The following is a 24,194-nucleotide window of genomic DNA, read 5'->3' as shown; positions in this document are numbered from 1 at the left end:
GGAGATCGTAGGTTTACCCCGTGTATCACTTCTGTGTCACTGTTAGACAGAGGCACAGTATACTAACCTCGAAAAAGGGCATAGCAAAATAAATTTAAAATGGGTGGCAAAAGCCAAACACATTCTGGCTAGGCTTATAAATGCCCTAGGGCAGATAGCCTAGTATGAACCTATGAAAACATGACTGCATGTGACCCTCCTGTTCTCCTGATGCTTATATTTGTTGTATCTTGCCTTCATTACTTAAACTGCTCTCCTAGTATGGTTGGATGGATAAGTCTTGGTGAGACAGACCAAGTCAGAAATGTTACTTCACAATGCTTCTCAACTATACCTTATTATGAGGAATGTTCCTCCTTTTGAGTCTTAAAAATCCCATGCTGCGCTCCACACTCTACTACATTCTGTCACACATCCATTGTTAAGATTTTTTTAATAAACAGACATCGAGGGGAAATATCGTACCCCACTTATTTATCAAAAGAACTTTTGTAAATATAGTAACGAATTTTAACCAGGATGCGAGATTCCAGCTTGAACTTGTTAATGTGTTCCGCTTGTTGACAATTTGTTCCACTTTATGAGATGCAGTGTTCCACATATTGGAGATAGGAGGCTGAGGACTATGCTGGTCAGATTAAGGGTTGTCTCGTTCTAATACAGCTGTCCCACCGTGTCTATCTGGAACCATTCTAGTAAATTCCACAAATTACCAATTTCTATAGATTGACTGCGGTGGTGGTGCTGCGTAGCTTTGTCGCCTCACAGTAAGACGTTGTCCTGTTCGATACTCACCTAGAGCGTCTTCCGTGTGGAGACATGCGTGCATGGGCGTACCTTCGTTGAAGATTGTGCGTCAGGGCCGGCAACTCGGCCCGTAAAAATCTACTGCCAATCATTAGCGGACCGGAGTTCCCCTGTGGCGACCCCTAACCTGGAAAAGCCGACAACAACAACCAGTTTCTATAGATTAATATAGTAGTGAACTTCAAATTTACAACGTGCCCGTTTGACAGACAGGTCTACGACCTACAGTCACAGTAGAGAAACAGCATTCTCCGTTGCTTGGGACCCGGCCACGACCCCCGCATATTCATCACATAGCGCAAAGGAAGGATCTCACACAGTTTGCTTATGTATCTAGGCATGTGTAGTTATTTAAGGTTAAATACAGTTGGGGCGGAAGCGAGCGTGGATATTCTTGATTTACTAGAGGTCGCTTATTATAGGGCAGGGACAATTCGTTATGAGTCATTTGCCTCGCCCGGTTTCTGCTTCTTTGATGGTTTAGGGCTACACAGATCCGAAAGCAGAGCTCTGTTTCCTTTTTCACCTGTCTTTTGACAAGTGCACTTGTAGCTCTCTCACAGGTGAGCTGTGCCGGCGCTGAATAACGATTGGGGTCCCTTGACGTGAACTTTTGTTACTCGACCTCCCGAGGTGTATCGGAAGATGAGTGTGTCACCCGTACTGGTCCTGGCTTCCTTAGCAGCAGGTGAAAATGTCTGCGAGACTTTCTGTCAAATTATCGTACAGAGTGTAAACCACTGAAAGTTTTGTAAAAGTTGCTTAAGTGATGTGTGTGTTTACGCGCGCTAGCGGTTGGTTGCGGTTGATAATGTTGTCGACAAATGCAGGCAGGTTCCTTATCTGCCTTTTCAAAACGTTTGCATAAAACGGTGTATTGTTCGCGGTTTTGCATTTTTTTAAATGCCGTGACATTACATCGGTTAACGTATTCGCCTGCCTTGTAACTACATAGTAGAGGAAAGAGATGTAGTGTTATATATCACATCAGAAAGCATGAAATTAGGGACCGTGATTTCATTCTAGTCCTATATGTTACTACATTGTCTGTTTACTTACTGTTAACTGGCGGACCAAACTCAAAAGCAACTCTTTACAGGTTTGTACTGCAGTTTGTTTCTAAGGAACCAGAAGAGCTAGCTATTAAATTCAGTATAACCGGAATTGCAACTTGAGTTCATTGTTTTGTAAATATGCATAGCTTCCTAAGTTTCATGGCAAGTATAATGTATACTGGCTATGGAGAACACGATGAAGTTTTAAGAAATGCGTTTTTTCCTTATTCTTCTTGTTTTATATATATTTTTTTCTATATGCTTATAGAGGTGACCAAGATAACGTTCGTTCAATAATTGCTAGTCTGGGAGATGCATCTTGATTTGAAAGTTGCCTGACTGAAATTGCCTTTTCCATTTTTTATTATTATATTATACAGTTTTATTTGGAAATCCGCACAACCATCGATTCACCCGCTAATAAACTGTAATATTCTTTTATTGAAGATTTAAACATCTCTTGGTTTATTGTCCTGGGGCACCTCTGCTTGCTGTCCAGTTGATCCTTATAAAACTATTAAAAAAACAAAAAATCGACCAACTATAGAAACAAATGATGCCAGATAGACAGTTCCAAGCACCCAGAGGGTTATTTGTTGTAAGGGCTTTCCTTCATCCACAGTACACAATGAACTTCTTAAGACAACATAACCCAAAATTCTTTACAATATAAAACCATACCAATTATACAATTAAACATTCAGTGAATTTAAAGAACCCATTCTTTTTGTTGATATTCAAACTAAAATATTTGTAATGTAAAAGTCTACAAATGCTAAGCATGTTATTGTTAAAAACCTAACTTCATTATTACTTCCACCTTATATTAAGAATGCAAGGACAAACACAATAATTACATTACTTAAACTGTACAAGGTAACATATATATATATATATATATATATATATATATATATATATATATATATATATGTGTGTGTGTGTGGTTTACCATTAAAATGTTGCTGTGCAATTGCATGGCTATGAAGTATTCGAACAATTCGAATAGGGGATTAGGTGTAGGGATTAGGGAGTTGCAGTAAGGGTGACATTGTTGTTAATAACGTAAAATGTTGACATTTTCGGCATTAATGGCTGTTTTTCGACATTAGGGCCATTCGTTTAGGTGCAGTTTCGGTACAACACTTCGCTGTTTCGTACCGTTTTTTTATAAATTTCGAGATATTGATAGTAAAACTATATATGTATATGATGTATGATAAATGATAGTAATTTTAGAATAACTTTGCCAACAGTTATAAGGTAGAACCACACTAGGTAAATGAATATTTTACCTTCTATTTTCCAATGATTTTAACTTTAAAATACATTTGATAGAACAATATTCATTGAATATCGTTCTAACAAATGTATTTTGAAGTTAAGTTAAGATGAACGAAAGCCCTTATAAAACTATTGCACTGTACTGCATTTTGCTGTACAATATTGGCTTCCACTATAAGTTGTTGAATTACAACTGCATGAAGAATCAACTCCCTGAAAACAACTGGTTGAAAATCAACCCCACCAAAAACTTAACTGTAACCACTTTTGTATATCAACTCCATAGTCGCACAAACTCAAACAAGGATGAAATCTTCCAAAATGAATGAATCACTGCTTTCGCACACTTAGAAACTGCACTGGCAATGATTTCTTACAGAAAACAATGATACATGTATTCACCTTCGCTGAGTTGTACTTGGCAAATTGGTTCCTTGGGGAGACTGCTTTCGACAAGTAGCAGAGCAACCACTGTCATACTGCGTTGTATTGTATTGAGCTATAAGTAGTAACCCTATATTGTGTAGTATCATATAGTACTTTATCGTGCTATATTGTATAAAGTTGCACTGTTTTTTATTGCCTTGTAACTGTTTCTGTTGTTCCATTACATTTCATACAGCTACTCTGGAAGACATGGATATTTGTGTTGCCACTGAAAACTGGTTGCAGAACAGTGATAGCCCTTTTTGCTTACATGGCTTCTTTGATTAGCACACAGCTTAGGCTACAAGTGTAACGGTGGTGGTATGTCTCTCTTTATCTGAAATATCCTCATTTCTAAAATAATTGACCAGGGCATTGACTCTGAACCCCTTCATATTCTGATATCAGTAAAGAAGATATCTGAATATATCCTGATTAGTTCCAGAATCACATCCATGACACTTATACATCAAGTAACATGTTACTAAATTAGGGTTCCTGTCCATCAAATCAAATGTCATCTTTCTGATGGACTTTAACTGCATTAAAATGGCATAGTCACTCTCCCCTCCCAAAAAATGTATACTTATCACTTCCTTGAGTTTTTTGTTGCAAACTCCCTCACTCAAATAATACCTTCTCCCACTGGTGGCACCAACAATACTCTACATTGTTCTTACAAAAACAGCCCCTGTCTAGGTCCTGACCTTTGTCATACCTTCACTGGTCAAATCAGATCACAGTGGTATTTTTTTCATCATGTTGTCCCGGTACAGGTCAGCAACCAACTCTGCCATTTTTAGAGACTTCTTTTCCAATTTTCTTGTGCTTGATTTGCACTTTAGGCAGTCCAGCAGTGCCCCCTTTTAATGACACTGTATTAAACACCACCACATATACCCCAAATTTATGCTTGTATTATAACTCTTACACAGAGGCTCATGATCCAGTTTATTATAAAAACAATGCCAAGTTTAGAAACAAGGCTCATTTCGGGAATTAGGTAAAAAAAAATCTTAATATGACTAAAACTGCTTCATCAGCAAAGTTTAACTACAAGACATTTTTTTATTTATGTAAAGAATTTCAGAAGTAGTACAGAGTATTGTACAAAGCTTGTCTGTAATGGCATCACCCACTCAAACCCTGGGGATATGGTTATCATTACTGAAGATTAGTTTAGCTCAAAACTTCTCTTCTGTTGCTTCTAGACTTTCCAGTACAAGTATTTAGTCTGTAGCTGCCCCCCCAGTGAACACATCTGAACAGATACTAAAAGCACTCTCCAAGAAGAAAAAATGCCATCTGTATGGGTTCAGATAAAATACTGGATTGTTACATCAGTATGAAATGGGTCTATGAGATTTCATTGAATATTCGTTGAACACGTATTTATCAAAGCCGCTCTTCATCGAACGGCAGATTTTAACTAGGGCAAACAAGCTGTTGGACAAGCGAGCGACCGCAAAAAAAAAAATACATTTTAAAACCTGCCAAGGAGGGGGGATATGCCCCCCACCCCAATGTGGGGGGCCGTGCCTCCACCTCCCTTTGCTAAATATACCAACTCTGAGATCGCACTACAGTGGGGAAAACAGCAAATTCCAGATGGTGGCCAACTGCTGGTTTGTCATAGTTAAAATCCGCTGTTCGATGAAGAGCGGCTTCAATAAATAGGTGTTCAATGAATGCCTATTTGCTAAATAGCCATTCGACAAAATGATATAGACCCATATGAAACACCCCTTTTAGACCACCTTCTTAAACTATTCAACTACACCTCCTCCACTGGATACATACCAGAAGCCTGGAGAGCAATTTTATTACTTCCTCTGCACAAGAAAGGTCCTATCACAGACCTTAGTAAGTACAGAACTTTCTGTCTCACCAGCATCATTGGTAACCTTTAGGGTTGCCAGATGGCTAACTGAAAGACATTACTTTATTAGAGTTATTGGGATACTATCCAAATGACATGTTAACAGTGGTGTACCTCAAGGCCCTGTTTTAAGGTGGTCTCTGTGATATCTACTTCTCTGATGTCAAATTTAACATTAAACCATTACAAGACTAGCGCCATCATCAACTCCCTTGATGACACTCAGATCCTCCAAGAGGACTTATCTTGGAAAAACTCATGGGGTTAAGATTGTGCTCTAAGGATGAATGTAAAAAAAAATCTTACAGTGTGAGAAACAGAACTCTCATAGCCTACCAAATAAATTATTACGCCCATTTAAAATGGACACGGTCATTAGACACTTAGGCAACTTTGTAGATAAAGAAGTCTCCCTTGACCATCACATATACACTGTTGTTAGAAAAGCCTTTTTCCCATCACCCAACTGATTACTAAGAATATCTCATCTCAGTCAAAATAGGTCATCATTATCCTGTACTCATCCTGCATCAGACCCATACTAGAATATAATGTGCTCTTCAGTATGTAACTTTACAAAAACCTAACCCATCTTGAAAGTCCCAGTGGTTATGCACTTGTTGTTGTTTTTTGGCCTTTCCCGGTTAGGGGTCACCACAGTGGAACTCCGGTCCGCTAATGATTGGCAGCAGATTTTTATGAACATCGAGGTGCCAGCTCGATGTTCAACCTTCCACGAAGGTACACCCATTTACGCATGTCTTTCAAACACCCACCCAACCGCGGGGAGGACATGCAGACTCCACACAGAAGGCACTCCCCGCACTCCAGCCAAGAATCGAACGGGAGAACCTCTTGCTGTGAGGCAACAACGCTAAAAAAAAAAATCTCAGGTATGAACTTCTTGTGTTACCCAGAGCGTCTGTCTTCTCTGTTTCCTACATACTCCAACAGAGTGATCTATGCCTGGCCTCCAAAGCTGTAAATTACTACGTTTTGCATATCTATTACACATCTGTATAACTGGAAGTAACACAAATACCAGCTCAAGGGACCTAAATCTATATGGCAGCATAAATAGGACTTTTTGGCATGATGTATATCTCTTACAAAGTATTAATCATCCCTGAAACAGATTCCCACTCATTTACTAAAGAAAGCTTATCCTTCACTACCTTCAAGTCTAACTTAGATGAATTAATGGGTAAGCCACAAATTTACCCCAAGCCTAGCCCCAATCCCTTATGGACAGGGGAAGTAAGTGGTTTGGTATACCAGTGAGACTGCAGTAGCTAAGCTTCAAAAGGTTTAACTGGTCTAATACCTAGTAGCAACCAATAAAGCTATGAACCTATTGTGCTTCACATGCTAGATACTTTCTCATCCATCCTGTTGAGACTTTTGTGGATGTTTCCAAACACTAACCTGTGTGGCCTTAACCTTGCCTGAGGTGAGGTTCTTACAGCACCATTATTCTGGTAAGGAGAACCTTTTCCTCTTTAAGTCCTGTCTGATATGCATCACCGCCATAGTGGAGTGGACATGTCATTATATTTGTTAACTCCTAATGCACCTGTTCATACAGCAGGCTTACACTTCTGGGGTCTTGCACCATTAATCTCAAGCTAGTGTGTCAGCAGAGTATCAGAGACTCCATACTTTCCCTGCAGAGATAAGGTGGCAGGCAGTAGACCACTTTGTTGCTCCCCCACTGCCCTTCTGGCTTTGACTGTGTCCCATCATTCCTGAACCTGGGTGGGATGCTGACTTTATTTTCAGTAATTGATCTAAATCTCAAGGACCATTTTCATCCATCACCTTATCCATCACATCTTTTACAAAAATGCATGTGATTTTATGCACTAGTGAACCCTACTATTGCTGGGATCCCTTGAAAGGGATGATCCTAATCAGAGCAGGTTATTTTATTTTGATATTTCTGACTAGCTGATAAACACAAGTTTGTGCAGTACTCCACATAGTTAAAAAGACACACGGATAACAGTGGATATAACTGAAATAAGGATCCCAAAGACTAACATAATTTTTTTGTGTTCAAAATTCAAACATATCTCTGTTTATACTGCATAAATGTATTGAAGTTATCACAACACAGGCCAAATTTAATTACTGAGGATATTTGTCAAGAATCAGTGATATATGATTTTAGTAAATCTTCTGTGAGTTTCAAAACTTTAACTTGACTTAGCCCTGCTTAGTGGACATACTCGCTCTCTCTCTATTGTCCCCCTTACTATTAGTGTTGACCCACTGGCTCCACAAATTCTGCTGAGACCTGCTGGTTTTACTGGTCCTACTCAGACCTTTTGATTCTGTTTATCTCAGTATCCTTCCTAATTCTGTTAATCCTGTTAGTGTCTTCTGATTTCTTTAATCCTGGGCCCCCTCACTCATTTAGTACTTGGACGCTCTGACTCTGTTACTGGGCTGTCTCCCACATTGTGGTTAAGCTTGCTACCAATCTGATGTTATGAGTCCTTTGTATTTTTTTAATGACATTGTTCATTCTTCAGTCAGTTCCAACATCCACTATCAAACTTGCTTTTAATTGACTTACCTTCCTAACTCATTGAATCCTTCAGTGATCTGCAGCCTGTGGCTCAGAAGTCACACGTGACTGTTTGTCTACCCATTTTGGTTCAGTAACTATTTGAAAATATTACGTTTAATGGCAGCATTGTCAAAACACATATCAGTATGTTGACATTTTAATGTATGCACTGATTATTGATATCACTACACTTATTATTTGATTTTGGTGTTCATAGGTTCATACTAGGCTAGCTGCACTTGTAGGTCATTTTAAGCCTGTCCAGTTTCCCTTTTTGTGCTCAAATTAACATATCCCGTTTGGTTACAGATTGGCCTTACTCATCCCATGGTTGATAATTATATATGAATCCTAATGAGAATAAGTGGGATCATACCATAGATAATTTGAGGGGACCCATGCGTAGGATAAAGCATTTAGGATACGCATGCATCTAGTACAAGTGGCAGTTCTGGGGTAAATTTTCTGTTTCCCATCCATGGATCCAAGTTGTGCTTGAATATGGACAGGATGAGCTTTGTTTTATGTGGATGGGGAGTCTGTTCCAGATCAGTGGTATCTTCTGTGAGATATACCTGTCCCTTATTAAAAAAACATTATGAAACTCTGCTAAATTGTTAAGCTTCTTAACCAGTAGGCTACACCTACTATAACTCTTGAAATGTTTGGTTAATAAAGGAAATAATAAATGTCTGTTATCTTTAGAGTTACAGACCTTTCTAAAGCCTCTTAATGTTTAATCTTTTGGGACACTCCCTGATCTTTTTAGTATTCCAAAGTCATGTGAGTTGGTGAATTCTCTGAAGGGCCTTAACTCCTTTAATCCTGCTCTGGGTGTGCTTACTTTGACAATTTTTGCTTTGAAATTAGTTTTTGTTAATTCAGATAGTATTCCCCAGTGGTTAATTCTGCCCGAGTCCTGAGATCTAAAGCTAACTTTTCTGAGTAGTCATGCATGTGAATTGGAAATTCACTACTTTGAAATAACGCTTAGCTGACTCTCATAGTCAGACACATCTTTGAAGCTGTTTATTGCTTGCGAACACCACATTTGTTTTTGTTAATATCAATAGATAAACACATGAATGTTGCTGATGCATGTTTTCAAAATGGGAGGAAATAGAAAAAGATGAATACTGCAGTAACTTATATTTTTCTTATATTAAAATGAGGGATTTATATATATATATATATATATATATATATATATATATATATATATATATATACTCTTTGTGTACCAGAAGGCTAAATGAAAATATGACTAGCAGAGCTACAGCATTTTTTGGTGTGTGTGGGTGGGTGGGGGTCATTTATTTTTATTAATTTACATTCTATTGATCAGGTTAGCTTTAATAAGCAGATTGTATTTTCAAAGAACCACAGAGTAAAGTTCTCAGTATAAACTGAAACTTAATGTACAACATAACAATAAATATTTCACAACCGTTTAGTGTTTCTTGAAGAAAAACAAAAATTGAACCCCAAAATATTTTTCATTGCTGCTGTTCTACAGAAATTGTATGCTGAACATTTATGATACACATTTCTACAATTACACTTTTCTTAGACTTTGTTTCACTTTTTAAACATTTGCTTAGTCCTTCCAGAGAAGATAGGTCTGTTTCATATCCTATTATGTCTGTTGTTGAACAGCAACATTAGTGCCCTGTGAGCGTGGTGTGGAGGCAGAGTTATGCAGAAATGTGTAGTGACAAGTAATAATGTAAAATCCAGCTTTTGTTTATTTTCGGGTATAGCAGATGGAACTTGCAAATGCTGTAGTTACATGGCTCCTTATTTTTGTCACCGCATTTTTCTTAAAAGGTATTTCTGTCTTTCTTAAACTCATAATCACTTGCTACACACCTTATTCTGAATAAACTGCTGTTGTTGCAGACAAGAAAAATGTGTTTTAGGTATATTTAACAGATGCTATAAAGCAGGCTTCAAACATCTAGTAGGTTATAATGGGATAAAATATTTGCTGGGTCAGTACATGTGTTTTATGCAGTAGCAGATGCAAAACATAAGTTGGTGTTAAATTATCCTGTGTTTTAAGACTTATTCATTCCTCCCTGATTAACACATCAAAGTGGTGTGTGCCTGGTGGCACATCTGCTGCAAATCCGCTGTTTTTTCAGTTGTTTCAATATTCCTAAAAATTTTCTTACTGAAGTCATCCATAACAAATGATCCTACAGTAGTTTGATATAAGGACGGAGTGTATAAGGACGGAGTGAGCAACCAAGTCCCTTGTTTTGTGTAGGTTAGCACAATATACAAGGTTTCCAGAGTTTGGAGCGTTTTGTTCTGCATGATCATTGAAGCTTAGTTTATGGCTATTAATCAGACCAAGATATATTTAGCTCTGTGTTAGCTGAGTAGGATCAGATGCTGTTCCTCAAAATTGTGAGTGGATACTGATATCCTTAGCTTGGTTGCTGGAATACATACAGTAGACTCCCTCTTATCCAGCGTCTCTTTAACTGGCCATCACATTTCTGCTGTAGCCCTAGTAAAAGACATCAGAGAAGAACAATACTTCCACCTCGTCTGGGCTAAATAATGACAGACATTTGAGTTTTAGACTTCATATTCATTAGAAAAATGCGTACTAATACAAACCCTGTTATTCTAGCTGATTTATAACCTGTAAATGCTAGTTTGTATGCATTTTCTGATTAATCAGCCATTCGTTTATCCAGCCTAAGGTCAGGTCCCAATGAGACCGGATAAGAGGGAATCTATTATACATCATGTTTTATGAGTAGTTACTAACTACACTTCTACCACTGTAAGAACACCAATATTGTCTGAATTGTGTAAAAGTGTAAAGTTGTCAAGATACTAACAGTATTTATGTAAAGTGTCCTGCATGCTGTGACAGTCTTGTACAGACATGTCTGTAGATATCGCATATATTAAGAGTCCAGACTCCGAACTTTCTAGTACCTTTGTCTTTATGTAGTAAGGTTTGCCAAGTAATTGTTGTACATCTTGAAACAGGTACCTGTTATACAAGTTTAGTGCAAATGGGTGAATCCTACTTCTTTAAGATAAGTTAGGAATAGTCTGTGATCCACCATTTCAAAGCCCTCTGAAATATTAAGGAAAAAACAGCTGCTGTCCACTGACCTTAATTTCAGCAGGAGGTGACACAGTCATTGAGCTTCACGGACATTGTATAGTTTAATATCTGGTACTTACGTATTATTGCAACCACATTTCTAACATGGTGTAATTGATAATGTCTTGTGGAACAAGTGTATGGGACAGTAAAAAGGGTTGTGTAAACTCCAAATAACTTGGGTATTACCTGGGTTCTGTAAGGGGAACAGGCATAATGGGTAAACTCCTCTTCCTGGGGACTGCCCATTGCCAATGACACTTACTGAAAAGTAAAAATAAACTGGCCGCTGCTACACATACTGCGTATGTATTTCAGTACCTACTGACTTCCATCCTGAGATCATCCGGCTGCCTAGGTAGACAGTCACACATTTTATGAGGACCATACCAAAAAATATGTGTAAAAAAGCTGGACATTGTGCGCAAATCTGGACAGTTGACAGGTATGTATAGCTGGAATGGCAGTCAGACACAAGTGTGAAGTCATTACACTGAAGCAATCGCTTGCACTCAGAAGAAAAGCAGCAGTTATGTGCAACGGGCCAGTTCATGTCTTACTCAGGGGAAATGAGCGGTGCATGTCACATTGCACAAACTGAAAACGGACTTTACCAGTTTTAACTTGTGCATTCACCTTTCACCCGTAACTGAAGGGAAGGTCTGCCTGCTAGGTAACAATGACACACATTCATGTCAACATGGTGGTGCATGACATCTGGCGGAAACCTAAAATAACAGGAGGACAGGAGGCTAAAAATCTGAATATTTTCAAAATTTCTATAGTTTGCGATTGACACAATTATGTCATATGCTTTTCTCACCACCTGAACACCACATGAGTAGTTGGTGCTTGCGTATTATCGGTTAAAAAAGTGGTTGCGATAATACGTAAGTACCAAATATCTTTATGTCTTAATCATCATATACAGTTGGCACATTTGACATACATGGTGCACCCTGGCTATCTGCTCCGACGGCAACCCATTTTTACAAAGAATATATTTTAAATTCCACATCACATCCAATACAGACCAGAGTCAGAGCTTGCATATATTCTATTAGTCTTAACAAATGTAAACCATAGATGTTGTTACAGGAGTGCTCAATAAACATAGTTATTTCTTGTGCTGAATTCACACTGTTAAACAATAAACTGAGGTGAAGAAGAGAAAATAAGAAGAAAACTATGTAAAAGAAACATAGAAAACTAATAAAACTGTATGCATCATGGCTGATTAGAATATTTTAGGATTCCTAAAGATTTGCTTCATTGTTCTTCTCCTGACACTACAACCTGAGTGCTGCTAATACCCTGCTCCAAAGTTTCCATTTATGATATGTTATTTTATTGATAGATGAGGCAGCCTAATTCCCAAATTCTGATCTCTCCCATAATTTTTATTACTTGTTCCATCTGAGCGCTAAAGCTCTTAGATTTGTTTTCCAAACTTTAGTGATGCACTTCTTTGCTGCAGTCATAAGTAATATGATTAAACTTTCACGTTTAGTTTTCTCTCCTCAGTCCATTGCAATAAAAAATTATTTGATAAGATTATTATTGTTAAACTCCATAAATTCCACCATTTTTGCTAACCCCATTTTACCCTTGCAGTGCTTCACATTTCCAAAACATATGACTCCATGTACCCCTAAGACCCTGGTTATATCTCCAGCATGAGTCACTGCTGTATGGAATATTTTATTAATCCTTTCTGATCCATAGAAATATTTGTGAAGTCACTTCCATGCAAAGATCCTGAATTTCATTGACTGAGTAGAATACTTTGATGCTGTGGCAATGTAAGTCCAATATTCTTCATCACTCTTCCTGGATAGAGCCCTCCTCAATTTTATTCTCATCTTTATGTCATTATCATTAAATGCCTGCAATACTTTATATGCCCTGCTGATTATCCTTTTCTTAATTATATATCCTTTCCTAGCTTATGTGATAAGCAGCACGTTTCCCTCTTCTGCCTCTTGATATAGGATTGCATTTTTAAATTCCTCTATTCCATTGTCAGGCCCAGATAACTCGAGGGATCCCCTTCGCTTAACTGAAATTGATGTTTTATTTGTTCCCATTCTGGACATTTTCCTTCCTGTCCTATTTGCTTCCAATACTTGGGGCTCTTGTGTTTCCATCTCCAAATGTTTGAGGGCTCTTGTGTTTCCATCTCCAAATGTTTGAGGGCCTATCTCACAGTCTGTTCCTCTCTGTTGATATGGAATACCCTATTGATAATAGTAATCATGACCAAGGTTTAATTTCCTTTGTGATAATAAACCTTTTCATCTTACTTCAGAGAAATTTACTACAATCATTGGGTGATGTAGGTCTTTCTGTGATATCCCATACCTCCCCTCCCTCCAGCTGTGCCCCTGGTGCCCCTGAAATGTTTGTGACAATAAAAAGTCTTTCAATTTATCTGTATTTGTTTCCATCTGTAATAAATACATTTTTCTAATTTGTGTTGCTTTAAAATACAACTCTAGGTCTGGCATTCTGAGCCAACCCCTTTCTGAAGAAGAGTAATTATTCCCCATTGGACCATTCCTTTTTCCTTCCCAAAAGAATTTCCTCATCTCCTTTTCTCCCTTTTTCCAAAAGGTTGCATCTGGCTGTTACAAATGTGACGGACCTATGTTCGAGATCAGGGGTACTATGAACATTTTCATTGCATGTATTTTCTGGTCTTCCATCTGTACCATACTCCATCTCCCTAAATATTGGTGACTTTTTGCATTTACCTCCTCCTTTGACATTTCCTTGGCTGCAAGCTTCATATTTTGTCTAATCTATACCCCTAAGTATTTAAGTCTTTGATATCCCCATAAAACATTTAACATGGAGATGGGCCTAAAGGATTCAGGAACTAGTGGATCTTTTCCCTCCTTGCATATAAGTACTAACACTTCTTTCCTCTATTACTGAGGAATTCATCCCAATTTAGAATACAGTTAAACATTTTAACCTAAATTCTTACTATATTGTCCTTCATCCTTTTCCAAATTTCTATTGGGATTCCGTCTCTTCCTAGAGACTTGCCTGTATTTTGATGTTCCATCACTTCTACAATTTCTTGCCACTGATTTCCTTCATTAGAGCATCCATTTTACAGGGAGATAGACTTGGTAGATTTAAATTGCTTGACTAAATGTGTATGTCTTTCTCATGGCTTTCCAGCCCATTCTCTCTGGAGTACAAGGTTTCATAGTATTTAGCCATAATAGTTCTAATCTCTGGAGGATTTGTCTCTACTTGTTTTTGGATCCTTTAATCTGGTTATGACCATGGTTGCCTGCTGAACTCAGTCTGTGTCAGATACTTAACTGCATGCAGATGTTATTTGGAAGTACATCAGCTTAAGAGCTGTTACTTTGAATGCATTTAAATTATCTGTATATTCATCCATTTCCCTCTTAACATTGTGTAAACTCTCATGACTGTCCTAAGCATCTCTTGATATCAAATGTTACTGCTTCCTAGAAATCTTGTCTAGTGCCTTTAAGTATTTTTGCTTACTCTGGTCTCACATGTCATTGACTTTTTCATTTCTTTAAAATCATCCCACTTTCCTGCCATGTTCTATGCCTCTTATTCTAAGCCCTCTATCTCTTTCACCAAGGTCCCATCCAGCCAAGAGGTGAATGCAGTCCTTTTAGTTAGGTTACTGGCTGTGCTAACCAAGGGACCTTCTCATCTGGTTCTAACTCCATTATCACCAGAGCATGGTCTGATAACGTTATTGGGTGAGTCAGACAACCTTGTACCAAATATAGATGTTCTTCTGATGTATAAAACCTGTCCAGCCTTACCCAGGTTTTATATTTATTAAAATAATAAGTATAATTTGTCTACTGTGAGTTATTACTTGTAACGACTATTAAACCAAACAGCTTCAGGTATTTATATCCCTTCTTTGTAGATCCTTTTCTGCCTTGGTCCCTCTGCTACATCTTCTCTAGTGGCTGTTATATTCCACTCCCCTGATATCATTGTAAAACTTTGCTTGAAAGCAATTATTTGACTCATCAGCTGTTTTATTTCCTATTATCTCCATTGTCAGTTAACACCTTGTCAACCTTTATCGCTGCCACTTTTCTAAGCATAATTACCACTCCTGGTCTATTTTCATCTCCACAAATTGATGAATAGCTTTCCATTTTTGCTTTCTTAATAAGTAAGTTGTGTTGCCCCAAACTTGGATGAGTTTTCTGTTGCATAACTACATCTGCATTTCATTTTCTAAGATATTCTAAGACTCTGGCTACTTTAGAACTCCACCATAAGCCGTTAGTATTCCATGTGATGAGCCTAAGTGTTTTTACTAATAACCTCATGATAATATTTCCAATCTTTTTTCAGCCGCTTTGTTTCTTGTCCATTTTATCCTTTTTGTTTTCAATAGTTCTTTCGGAACCTGCATAATACATGCATATTACATCAGCAAACTGCATTAAAATTCTCAATAATATAATTCTTTCTTTCCCCAACATGAAAAAGTCTCAAATTATGTATAAAAACAATTCCAGTTCCTTTTCAACATAACATTGAGCTGTCACTTGCCTTTGGTGCCCTCCTTTCATCATCTCATTCCTATTTGACTCCTTTAGATTTAGCTACCCTCCCCAGAGTGCTGTGATGGGTATTTAGGTCCACTGATGTTGTACAAGGTAGGAACCCTTCAAAGATGCCCAGATTTCCCCTACCTTAATGTGTTCCTATCTCCATCTTTTTCTTCCCTTTCTAGACACCTATGAAATTCCCTTTAGATCTCTTATAATTTGGCCTAATATGTATCCTAACTACAATTCCCAGCATAGCCTTTGATAGCCTATTCTTCATCTAAATATATCAGCTCTCCTTATGCTGGTTGTGACTTGCCCTTACCCCCCCCCCCAATTATATGTGTTTAGAGCCCTCTTGTGCTATTCTGCCTATTTAATCAGATCGCTTACATGCATTGGTGATGAGCTCTACATTTAACATGTTTACCTATGATAAACCTTGACACGGTTATAAATAGAACGTGCTGGAGGGACAGATTCATCACCCAGAGACTCCCTATGCTGTGGAACAAAATCCCGGTACATGTGAGGCAGAGCACCTCGCTGGCCTTGTTCAAGAGGAATCTTGACCAATGGATGGGAGATCGCAGATATACCCCAGGGATTACTTCAGTGTCACTGCTTGACAGAGGCACAGAAAAATGATAGGCATAGTTTTTATTCAAACTAAAGGGGTGGCGAAAGCCACATAACTATGGGCTAGGCTTATAAATGCCCTTGGGCAGATAGCCTAGTATGAACCTATGAACCTATGAATAAATCTCTTGGGTTAGACATTATATCAGTTGTTCTCTCTAGTGCATGGTTGACTAAAACATACTAAGAGCACCATTTTAACATTCTGTATGCAATTACATTTCTACTAGACCATTCAGTAATGTTTAATATTTGAACTACATACCAATGGTGGGTTCATACTTAAAGTAAACAACCCATCAGTTAGCTGTAACTGGAGGGCAGCTGAGTTATGGCATGCATACATGTAAGTGGCCGCTGTCTACAATGATCTCATTTCCAACCAAAAGTGGCTTCTGTTGAATTCATGTTGTGAATAATTCTCTCACCATTTCACACTCTTGAGTAAGACTAAACCTTCTCGGCATCAGGGCAAATACAAATGACCATCCCATGTAGATCATTCCTATTTATTCTCCCCTTTGCTTTGAATAAAAAGTCAATGTTATTAACATACTGTGCATATGTATTAATATATCCAGCCCTTTGTTAAGAAATGGTTTCCTCTTAATGTAAGATGATGTAACTATGGAACAACCCAAAGGTTGATCCCATTACAATCCTTATCAGGAAATATATTAGTTAGTCATGTTTTCTATAAACAGCAACAGTGCAAGCAAAATTGACAACATATATTGGACATGAATTTTCATTTGGAGATATTTATGACTTTACTCTATTGTGCTTGTCTCCACCATTCTGATTACCCAAATTTGAAAAAAAATATCACTTACTGTAAAACTATGTCCACTGAAGTCCTTTTACACAGTTATCATACTGCACTGCACATGGAAGTATAAGATCTTAACTAAACATCTTGGTTATGAATGCCATTATACTAATCCAAATGCATTGCCACACTTAATAGTTCATTTGTGGTCCCTTTCTTAGTTTGATTGAGCTGAAGTGGCAATAATCTTGTCCATTCCTACTATGCTGTTTGGGTTATCAGATTCTTGGAGCTGCTTAGTGAATTTTCCCATATTCTTTGTTCTGTAAAACATCTTTTTTTTGGAAGAGGGGAATGGTTTATCTCACAATTTCTCTTATCCAGTCCTGTTCTTTGTTTTGGCTTGACTTGAGGAAGTCATACCCCCTTTTCCAAAGTCTTCATGTTTGGCGCATCAGACTTCCCATTTTGTAGATCTTTAAGGGACAATTCTGGATCCATGTACATTTTGGCACCCAGTGGATACAAAAATCTGAGTTGAAGTGGATAGAGCAACTTCAAGCAAAGTTGCTTTTCCTTGCATTTTCGTATTAATGGAATAAGTACATATGTTTTGTTTTACAGGATGTAGACATAATGTATTTGTTTTCAGCAAATATATGTGTGTCCCCAATTTTGAATACAGTTCCTTTTTCCAGAGAAGAGATAAAATGTGTTCTTTTTGAGCATATGTGTTAGATTTAACTAGTGTTTCTTTAGGATGTTTAGTGCAATCTTTATGAGGGATGATATATTTGATGCACCCTATCAGTAAGAAGTCTCATCAGATATATCAGTCCATTCACTGAGACATTATTCATAAAGTACATACTGTCTGTCTCCTCCAGAAGTTCAGGGACTGAATCTGACATTGTCTTGGTGAGACCTGTCTTCCAATTCCACTAATTTCTGCTACATCTCATTCTGATCTTGAATGACCACCAGTTCTGCCATACTTTCTTTGATTGTTTTATCTGGGAATTGTATGTCTATAATGGCATCGGAGTGCTCACTGAGCGTATCTTTCAAATGCATTTTTTTTTTTATTGATGGTTATATAATCAGTCAGCATTCTACTTATCTTAAAGATTCCCTCATGAATTTGGGTAATTTTTGTTTCCAGGAACTTTGATTTACTGGGAATCCTCCAAATCCCAGTCACTTTTTTGCCACTTTCAGTTGATGCCTCATGGTTTAGTGATGGTAGAGTTTCTTCTTGAATTGAAATGTCTATTTCTCATTGCTCCTTGTTTTTTAACTTTACCTTTAGTCAGGAGGGATTGTCATTTGTTTCCACAATCAGAAGATATCCAGTTCAGATTTTCTATTTTAAGTTGTAGCTTGTTTTAGATGATCTGTCGCAAAGGGTATATGATCCATGTTTTACTCCTCGGGAGCTATATAAAGTCCTTCATAATCATTTTATTGAGCATATTTCAGGTTAAATGATTTGAAACCGAATTAATTATTACAGGTATTTACTTTCTCCAGTGGGAAATTAAGGCACAATTGTGTTGAGTTGACTTCCTGTCTAGTCAGCAGGGAGATTCTAAGATTACTTATAACCATACGTTTTACTATGGAGAGAGCATGTGTATGTGGTAGACAGTAGTTGTTGTATAATGATGACTTAGTTGGTTGAAAACATTTTTCTTTGGAGTGGACTCGCATTATAAATGGTTTGGATACTTCAGACAAGTTTTGTGTAAGGCACTGTTAGCAATTTTTATCCAATTACCCATCCTGTTGTATAGGTTCATATAGGTTCATAGGTTAGTACTAGGCTAATTGCCCCTTGTGGGCCATTTTAAGCCTAGCCAATTACCCCACATGAGAATCAAACCCTGCACCTTGTGTTTGCCAGGTAAACACCTTAACCATTATGCCATCCTCCCACTAAAAGATTAGTACTAGGCTAACTGCCCTTGTGGATCATTTAAGCCTAGCCAATTATCCCTTGTGAGACTCAAACCCTGCACTTTGTGTTTTTAAGGCAAACACCTTAACCATTAGGCCACCCTCCAAACCCTGTTGTCACCAGGTTATGGATGATGCCAGTCTTTAAAATATATTTATTAAAAGAATAGGATACGCCGGTGTTTGTATGCATGTTCATGGCTCTATGTATTTGTATGTTTAGGGGATAGCAGATCTTGTATAGTCATATAATCATAATAATTATTGTCACCTTAGATGAAGCTATGAGAGTTTGACAAAAGGAACATAATTTTAAATATTTTATTAAATTTCTAGTAAATCAGTAAAACTTTCATCCATTGTCACAAAAGCAGGAAGAAAACACACAGACATTTCATCATTTTGACAGCAGTAAAAACGTTCTCCCCTTATCACACCTCAGTCACATCTTCAGCCATTTCAGTCCATGCAACTGCATTCAGAATTTCACGAAAAGCTCTTGGCACCTACTAGTCTACTAGCTTGTAATGAAGTAAGAACTTCTGGAACAACTTATTCTTCTTTCTTATCTGTTAAGCTGTCATAGCATCCCCTAATGTCAGCAATTTCCTTATAATGCATCTGTCGGATTCAGTATGTCTTACTGCTCCACCACCTTTCAGTGTCTGTAATTGTCATGTGAGACATATATGCCAACCTTATCTTACTATCCTGATAACATGAATTGTCCTCCATGCCAGGCATATGCAACCCCATGAAGCAGCCACATTTTGGACCAGAGCCATCCCACAGCTCACTACTACCCTTTGCCATAATTGGACCATCTACTGACATTGCCATCACATATGCAAGTTGTCCCCTGTCCCACTGCTGTTCATTCAGAAAGCATGCTTCCTAAGCAACCCCTCTCTTTTCATTTTTTTCTTGTTAATCTTTATTCTCAGCTGCTTACCACCAGGTTCTCCCTTTGGACTTTCTCCATCCATTATCTAGTACAAGATATTCCTAATACTGTCTCTCACTCCTGTACTGGCTCTCACCCTTGTACTAGGTATCCCCAGTACAGGGGTGAGAGCTATCTGGAGGGGCTGTCACACAGCAAGCCATGAGGTCTGATTTTGCCCTCACAGGAATACTGCCAGTGAGGGCATATTACATGGCCCTAACCTTCCCCTAGGTGAGCGGTTGAGCAAAACCACAGGGACTAAAATACTGTCCCCGATGTAAATGAATGCCCTCGTTTGAAGTGGCTTGTTGGGCAAAGGAACTCCTCTGGTCCATCTCTTGCAGTGCCACCACCCTTTAAAGAGATTGCAGGACTGGGTTGCCTTGGTTTATTCCCTTTTTTCCAGGATGTGTATTCCTATCAACTTAATGGTAGCTGCAATGTCACCAGCGCCATTAATCAAATTCTGGTAATTTTGGACATAGTCTGGGTTTTATCCGCTGGTAGTAGAACAGCTTAACTCATCTGTTTTTTGTTTAAATTGGGGTTTTATGCCACCACATGCAGTGCTTTCAGCTGCAAATACCACACTGGCATCATTCCTTTTTAAAGTTCTGCAAATTATCTGGATGGCCTGCCAAAACTCTGCAGTTCCTTAGATCCTTTCTTCCTTATCCCAACTAACCTAATTTGCAAATCAGTTTCCCCACTTCTTCCATCTTTCTGCTGCATGGCTGCCTCATTTTTCTAAGGAGCTTCTATAATTAATTCCTCTTTTACTATCAACTTCCTTTGCTAAGATACAACCCTTAGCTGCTTTTTTTCATGTACCCTTACTGTAAACATGTACACCGAAATCAAATTCCTCCTTCAGCCTATCAAGCTCCATAACTGTCTTGTCCTTTCCTACATATTCCTTCGGCTCCATAATGGAAATATAAGATTGGATAGTATGAATCTTAATAGTTTAGAAATTAAGCTATGATTGCAAGAAACATCAGCAAGTTCTGAAACTGATCTTACACTCTTAAAGCATTTTTGCAGAGGGAACTTTGCATCCCTCAACATAGGGGCTGCCCCTACACCCCTGCTACTTAATATATGCTAGCTCTGAGAGCAATGTACTTCAGAATAAGGGGGTATACTCTGAGATACCACATCCCCATACTTAATATGCATGTCCCCAAATTTACACTTGCAGTTATTGTCCTCAGAATTTAAGTGGGCATCCCCTTCTTAGAGGTCACTCCCACACATTATATCTTCATTATTACTCAATGAGGCCTTGGATTTATCAGCATATGACATCCACCTACCATTTCTACAAGCCCACCTCTGTAACATCACCCTGTCCCCCCTTAAAGTACCCCCTTTCCTGTCACTCCTCCATCTCCAGCTTCTACACCACTCATGCAGCCTTGCTGTATCTACCTTCTTACCCTCTGTGCCAAAGAAGAGATAATGTACTGCTCAAAGTCCGAAGACACAACCCCCCTCCATTTATCCCTGCTCCTTAATCTCCCTTTTCCGTTTTTTCTCAGTACTCCTTCCAAATATATTTACCACATGGCAGTTGCATGGCCCATGTAAAGACCAAATACAATATAAAGAAAACTGGCCAAAGCATTTGTATTACCTCTCCTCTGCCCACCAGAAGGAGCTTCTAAACAGACTACTAATCTAACTGATTTCTTTCCTGCAGAGTGCATTTTTGTTATTAGTGATTGATGATTTAGCATAAGACCGATATACTTCACACCTCAAATCCATCCATACTACCTTTCCCAAGCAAATGACCAATGATTTATTGTTACTATAATATGTTCCCGACTTTTTTTAAGTCCTTAAAAAAAGATAGAAACTTGGGGACTCCCTGATGACATTCACTGTGGTAACACATAGTAATCTGCAAAGAGATTAAATAAAATATCTATGCTAATCTTCATCACTTTTTCAAATAAGCCCTTACCTTTCTTAGTACAATTGTATAATCAATAAGAACAAGTGTGAAAGCAGTGAACATCCATACATCACATCTCCGCCCACACTTAGTGCTTGCCAACTGCATCCCATAAACAGATATCCCCAGTCTTGGCTAATTTTACAGAGCTGATATCTCACTTATAGACATGTCCCCAGAATTGGCTTCCTGAATCACGAATATGAGGAAACCCCACTCTACCATTTAAGAAGGCGTTTTATGTCAAGCAAGAATATATCACATCCCTCCCTCCCCTCCATCTCCATTCATACTGTGACATCTTTTAATAGCTTTCAGTGGCCTATTTAAAACCTTCCACCAAGAACCCTATCGCCTTTCCTCAGTCAACTCCAACACATTCTCTGTCCTTGGTGCTAGTGTCATGGCAAAAATATTTACATCCACATTACTCATTAAGAGAGGCAACCTACTTAAATGCTTGGGCAAACAAAGCAGCTAATAATATCCTAGAAACCCCTTCCTCTCATATAGCACCATTCCTTAGCCTGTACAGCCTATCACTCCCATGTTTGATCCTCTATCAACTAATAAACATCTGTGGGGTACCTGTTGGGTTCTTCAGCCTTACATCCCTTCTTATGATAACTATTCCTCATCATCTCCTTGATAGTGTTATCCCTTCTGACCAGTCTTTGTCTTCCTGTCCCACTTCTTCCTATTCCCGTAATCTGTCTGTATTCACATAAGCACCCTCTTTGCCACGTCCTGTTCCACACATTGAGTTGTACAAAGTCTGATAGAACATGACGAACACTACCACTAATCTGAATTGCAACACATTGTCCTTCCTTGTCTTTAATTGCACCAGTTGTCCTCTCCTTCTATCCTTCATTTTCTATGTCATAAACTTCGCCACTGTGTCACTTTGTCCGCACCACACATTCCCTTCTCCCACATGTTTTGGCAATTATCTTCTCCTCTTCCAGTGTTCTCACCTTCTGATGGATGCGTTTTACTGTAGTTCGCAGTCTTTCACTAGATCATTTTCCTTTAAGCCAACGTGATCATGCCCTCCTCATATCTTTCACCATGCACTCATTTGCTACATTTTAGCTTTTTTTCATAGCCCATCTTTTTCATTCACAATATTTCTTCTTTATTCTTCCTTATCTGTCAGACTTCCCCTTACCTATTTATTTTCCACGTCTTGCTTACCCATGGCACTCAATCACTTCTGCTACTTTCTACCTTTCTACTCTTGTATATTCCATTTCCACACTACATCCTTCTCAATATCTCAGACCACCACTGTCTCACCATTGTATGAACCAGTATATATTGTTTCCTCTGAAGTCTCCTTCAGCTGTCCTATTTGAAAATCGTATTTGTTTTATAAACTCTAATATAATACTTCTTGCAAATAATGTAAATAAATACAAAATTAAATACAACAGGAAGAAGAAGCCAACACACTTTACAAACCACATTAATGGTAAACTAGTAAAGACCTTTTCTAACTTGACGACCTGAGTTTTTCCCTAATGAATGTAAAACTTATAGCCCTCCTTCATAAAGTTCTGCCACATCTGTGCTAGTCTTCTGCTTTCATATAATATATATTTGCATTCTGTGTTAGTGGTCAGACTTTTAATACTTTTCCTGCATTTTATTTATCTGTCTACTTGCACACATACATTGAAACCTAGACATGTATCTTTCAAAGGTAAAATCATAATATCCATCTAATAACATGATCTGAGTGTCTATATAGCCAAAAAATATCTGTACTGTTACAGACATCCATAAGGCTGTAATCAAATATACCCAACTGAAATTCCTTTTGTAAGATGTTTATCCTTATCCAAAACTTGTGTTGTTATTTTGGTTTTTGTAATTATGTGTAAAAGAACTAAGCAAAATAGAACAAGACAATGCTGAAAGTAAAACACAACCATGTGATACACAGCAAAATAATAAACACTTTCCTCACAGAAGGTGTTTGTGCTGCCTATAAATTACCTTTTCTCTGTATCACACCAGCATTCCAACATGAACTAGGAGGTCTGTATGTAACCATTGCAGCTGTGAGGTTACCTCCCATTATTACATTACCCTGTTTCGTTTACTGCTATGGCTGCACCTACAGCTTCACACCCAAAAGCAAATAAAATGATTCATCTCTAACAGCCTACTCAAGTATGTAACATCTTAGCCATCT

At 38.1% G+C, this 24,194-nt stretch overlaps 1 protein-coding gene across 1 annotated transcript in view; it reads left to right on the top strand.

Annotated features, from left to right (window-relative positions):
- Positions 1-1,251: 1,251 nt before the first annotated feature.
- The window catches only part of LOC122800056 (uncharacterized threonine-rich GPI-anchored glycoprotein PJ4664.02-like), a 541,511-nt gene continuing 518,568 nt past the window's right edge, over positions 1,252-24,194 (top strand). Inside the window, exon 1 of the mRNA XM_044069542.1 lies at positions 1,252-1,495. Coding sequence (XP_043925477.1) covers positions 1,453-1,495 — 43 coding nt within the window. The 5' untranslated portion in view covers positions 1,252-1,452. The remainder of the gene's footprint in view (positions 1,496-24,194) is intronic.

Source organism: Protopterus annectens, chromosome 4.part0 (assembly GCF_019279795.1).
Source record: "Protopterus annectens isolate FY-2018-M chromosome 4.part0, PAN1.0, whole genome shotgun sequence".
NCBI classification, from domain to species: Eukaryota; Metazoa; Chordata; order Ceratodontiformes; family Protopteridae; genus Protopterus; species Protopterus annectens.
This window is presented reverse-complemented; position numbering and strand designations above follow the sequence as displayed.